At 43.8% G+C, this 4,847-nt stretch overlaps 1 protein-coding gene and 1 non-coding gene across 2 annotated transcripts; both read left to right on the top strand.

Annotated features, from left to right (window-relative positions):
• The first annotated feature begins 420 nt into the window (after positions 1–420).
• LOC149841438 (uncharacterized) lies at positions 421–2,283 on the top strand. The gene is made up of 2 exons (XM_090004801.1): positions 421–984; positions 1,093–2,283. The coding sequence occupies exons 1-2, from the start codon at positions 922–924 to the stop codon at positions 2,002–2,004; spliced, it is 975 nt and encodes a 324-aa protein (XP_089860927.1). The 5' UTR covers positions 421–921; the 3' UTR covers positions 2,005–2,283.
• Positions 2,284–3,609: 1,326 nt separating this feature from the next.
• Positions 3,610–3,751, top strand: LOC149841437 (small nucleolar RNA snoR135). Its single transcript, XR_016431756.1, has one exon. It is a non-coding gene; the product is annotated as a small nucleolar RNA snoR135 (small nucleolar RNA).
• The last annotated feature ends 1,096 nt before the right edge of the window (positions 3,752–4,847 follow it).

Below are 4,847 nucleotides of genomic sequence, written 5' to 3'. Positions count from 1 at the left end.
TCCAGGTATGGTTTGCAAAATTTCATAGCAAACCCAACCCTAGTTTTAACTAAGATTCACAAATTTTCAATATAAAAAAGATAAAAAAATATTATTTTATCTGGTATGGTCAAGTTTTGGTTCATGTAATCCTTATAAGATTAGAGCATGGTTTCTTGAATGGTGGGTCCAATTGAACTCAAGTCCAGACCCTGTAACAGTATCTCAATTAGGTATGGGTCTGGTTTCACCTAGCTCCGAACCAAACCGACCCGTTGACACCCTTAGTTAAAAGTCAAAGTGTTAACTAAAGTTAAGTGATTAAGTAGTAAATCAAGCCAAACAATTGAATAATTTATTGAAAAATGAACATTCACCTTAAAATATAAAAAGATTTAGACTCTAAACATAAGTTTAACATCCTTAACATTCTTAAAATTAACTCGCTTCGCCTCACTCAGTTTTTAGATAGGGGATGGACGACATGAAACAGGGATGGAGGTTAAAATCAAAACAGGCAGAATTTTGAGACAGGGCAAGAGTGAAGACCTTGTCTCCCGTCCCTGGTCTGGTCCGGTCCACTGCCATCCCTGTTTTACTGCAGTGCAACCTGAACCATCCGGTCATCTCATTCGTCAAAACATCAACTGCAATCCCAGATCTGTGCATCCAAGGTACATGGGTGCCGCGTCGACGAGATCACTGCTCGTGAGTCAGTGAAGTACACGGGAAGGCGATCCAACCCAAAAGCCAAGGGCTCCCACGTCACCGATCCGTGTTCTCCGTCTCGACCCACTCGTCACTCTCCGATCGGATCACCACCATTCATTCCCGTCCGTCCGATCAACCATCCCCGGACCCTTTTAAAAATCCCTTCGCCCGTTATCCTTTTCTCTCTCTCTCTCTCCCTCTCGCTTCTCTGTTACTCGGCAGACCTCACTAATGGCGGACGATGAGGCAGAAAAGGCTACTATGCAAACTTCAGGCCACCCTCCCTACTATGAGGTAAAGGAAGGAAAAGCCCCAAATTTCTTTTTTTTTTTATTTAGGAAGGAGAGCTCGGGGAGCCCTAACACTAAATCCCCACCATCTTCCCCAATCCAACTTGTGCAGATGATCCTTGCTGCAATTTCTGCGCTGGACGAGAAGGATGGCTCCAGCAAGGAAGCGATCTCCAACTACATCGAGTCGACCTACTTAGAACTGCCCCACGCCCACTCGTCCCTCATCTTGCACCACCTCTGTCAGCTCAAGGACAGTGGGGACCTCGTCATCGTCAATCAGAACTACAAGCTTGCCGCTGCATCTCAGAGCCCCGACCCTAACTCCACGCTCCCGACGGAACCTCTGCAGCCGAAGATCGATGTTCCATCGCCATCGCCAGGCACACGTCGGCCCCGCGGTCGGCCACCGAAGCTGAAGATAGGTCTCTCATCTTCAGGCACGCCTCGGCCGCGTGGTCGCCCATCGACCACGAAGGTCGGTGTTCCTGCAGCCGGGTCTCCAAAGATTGGTGTTTCGGCAGCGGGGTCGCCTCGGCGGAGCGGTCGGCCGCCGAAGCCTAAGGTCGGCGTTTCAACGACAGGATCGCCTCCGCTACGCGGGCGGCCGCCGAAGCCGAAGATTGGCCTACCGGCGGTGGGTTCTCCTCGCCCTCGTGGAAGACCACCGAAGCCGAAGATTGGCCTACCGGCGGTGGGTTCTCCTCGCCCTCGTGGAAGACCACCGAAGCCACAGATCGGCCTACCGGCGGTGGGTTCTCCTCGGCCTCGTGGGAGACCACCGAAGCGACAGATCGGCCTACCGGTGGTCGGTTCTCCTCGGCCTCGTGGGAGACCACTGAAGCCCATGGATTCGACGACTGTCGTGAAGGTGCCGAGGCAGAGGGGGAGACCGACGAAAGTCCCCAAGATCGCCGGCTCCATCTCACCTACGCAGACGGCGTCGCGGCCGCGCGGCAGGCCACCGAAGGCGAAGACGGCCCAGTTGGCCCCGAGTGTTCCGGTGCAGCTCGCCAAGGAATGAACGGACGGCATACCTCTTTGAGGTTGGTCGCCGATCAGAATACCTTCTTTCCTTTTCCCGGAATTCTCCTTTCTCTTTTATTAATTTTCTTGACCATTGAAAAGATGGTGATTGCGTGTTTGTAATTTACCTGTTAGCTTTGTCTTTTTTTAGTTCTTACCGAAGATGACTCGAGCTGCTGTTGGTAGATGTACTTCGCTTGAGCTGCTTCGAACTTTAGCTGAATTTACGTTTTTAGACTTTTCCGGAAGAAGAATTTACCAGTTTTTTTTTCAAGTCCTTAGCGCTCATGAGCCTTCCTTTTCTTTTTCTTTTTTTTTGGCTTTTTGTAAATTATAATTGAAGTGCGAGTAGTTCATCCTGCCGACATGAGACCCGTGGTTAATACAAAACCACCTGGTTTACCTGTGGGAAAACTCTATTTAGAGGTTAACTTTTAACCCTTAATTTCAAAATGAGGCTTAAGTTTCTGAATTTTATGTTATGGGATTCACGCTTTCTAAAAACTGCCAAATAATGGCCTACTTTTTATTATTATCTTTTAACTACAGTTCAAATCTCAAATGATATACAATGATGGACTTCATAATCAAATGTTGAAAACCTTTTTTTTAAATTCTTTCTTATTAAAATAAATATGGGAAACAAAATATTCAACGTCTCTTAACATGATGGATCACGTTAGCTTGTGGTGTATTTATTTTGACAGTTTCCATGAAAACGGTGGTCATATCAGAAATTTCAGGAAATGGGGCCTATATATTGAATTAAAGGCAACTGTTGTCCCCAAAATGAAACTTTTTTCCCTGACGTTGTTTTGCTTGAATTTCAAATAGAACTTTTCGCTCGTTGGAATTTTAGAGAAGATTAGCGTTATATGCGTCTTCGGATTGACTTGTCCTATTGATCTTTTTATTTGTCGGGTCACATGGTGAAGCGATAGGAACACAATTATTATTATTATTATTATTATTATTGTTGTTGTTGTTGTTATTATTATTATCTTTAAAAAAATATCTGTTTTTTTGTGTGATCTTTGGTTCTTTGTTGCTTGGTGAGTTCCTTTGAGCTTTGAGAAACATCAAATTGTCAAGGTGATGGTGGGTACCCGAACTTTCACTGCTTTATTCGTGCTGCCTCCTTCAGTGGTCTCGGGTTCGAATCCTACCGGGGCATTTTTCATCCCTATTTAGAATAACTTTTTGTGTCGTAAATGTACGAACTGGCAACATGCGAGGGGTTAATTTAGTCTGAGCGGTCCTCAGCTGTCAGACGGGACGGGCAATTGGGTTTGATTCCCGTGGGCGTTGTACCGCTTTGCGCTTCTTGGGGTCCAGTCAGTCCGAATCGGGTGCAATCACATGACACAAAATTTGTGCATTAAGCACCTGATCGCTCTCCATCAGGCCTTGGGCCCCACAACTGACAGGCCTGTCCTCAAGATGGAGGGTGATCAAGTTCTTAATTCACAAATATTTGTGCAATCATATTGCACCTGATCTTTTCACGGGTCGAGGGGTGCGCTCATGTTTACATCTTTGGAGGAGATGGGGTCCCCGTTCTTATGGAAATAAAAAATGTACGAACTGGCATAAGAGAAAGAAAGAAGCAGGTTTTGTGTGTATCGGCTTTATGCTGACAATGCATTGATGCCGAAAGAATACCCTGCAATAGTATAGATTAGGGAAGGTGGGCAGTCGACTTTCATGGTCTGTTGAATTTCTTGACAATCATCTCCCTTACAATGAATAAATAAATAAATTAATAGGTCTTAAATACATTTATATCCTGAGATAAAATATATATTTTTTTTTCTCGTAAAGGATGGGGAAACTACTCTCCCGATCAGAGACCTAGATGCTCTGGCTAAGCCACACCTCTCTAGCTTGCTGATGGTATCTATTATGCTCCATTGTCGTCAGCATTTGTGGTTTTGGTTCACTGTGGCTGATCAGTATGGTTTGGATAATGGATTTTCATGATGGTTGGGAATATGCGTGTCCCTATCTTTGTTTATAATTGTTACTCTACCTTTTGTTCATGTGTTTTCATGGTGTGTGTGTAAAAATTCTGCTAATGCATAAGGTTAGTACTTTATGCTATTTGTTTTATGAGGTGCATTGCATAGTATATGCCATTGAACTGAAGTGTCTTGGTGAATTCATGTGGTTTGTAAGATAGATGACTTTCGTTTTTTTTTTCATCTTCATGGATTCACTTATTCTTAAAGGAGTTTTAATGCTTTGGCACAAAGTCTCTTGGTTTTTTTCTGTTCGCATTGAGTTATTGCATATCTTTCCATATTAGTGAATTGTCCTTGGTTGTTTTGCTTTACCATTTGTACTTTTTTCCCAAATGGGAAATTTTGAAGGATGGTATGTACGTTATAATCCTTAGCCTTTCCCTATTTCCTTCACGGTGGCATCACATGGGGTGGGTAGTGTGAGCTTAAGAACTTTTGGGTTTGCTTTTCTTATATAATCTTAAAAGAGATGAAATATAGTTGCAAATATTGTTTTTCCTTGAGATAATGATGGAATCTCCATTGGGTTCTTGAGTCTAGTTAGGTTGTGGGCATTGAAGGTGGGTTATGTGCGCTAGAAGTTGGAATCAAACCTCCAAATGTGTCACAATATGTTCTTTCTTTGAACTATTACATCTCCTTCTCCCTAGTCGTTATCCTAAAGGGGGAGAGGGTGTGGGGCATTGGAGGGAATTCGCCACATTTTATTGAGAAGTATGCTCCACTCTCCAATAACTATCACATAAATATGATTATAAAAATCGACATGATCATGTTGCATAATATACATAAAACCTTTGAAGCATGAAAAACATCTCTT

This window comes from Nuphar pumila, chromosome 4, assembly GCF_984573655.1.
Source record: "Nuphar pumila chromosome 4, dmNupPumi1.hap1.1, whole genome shotgun sequence".
In the NCBI taxonomy this organism is placed as follows: Eukaryota; Viridiplantae; Streptophyta; class Magnoliopsida; order Nymphaeales; family Nymphaeaceae; genus Nuphar; species Nuphar pumila.
Note: the sequence above shows the minus strand (reverse complement) of the source record. Positions and strands in the feature narration are given on the sequence as shown.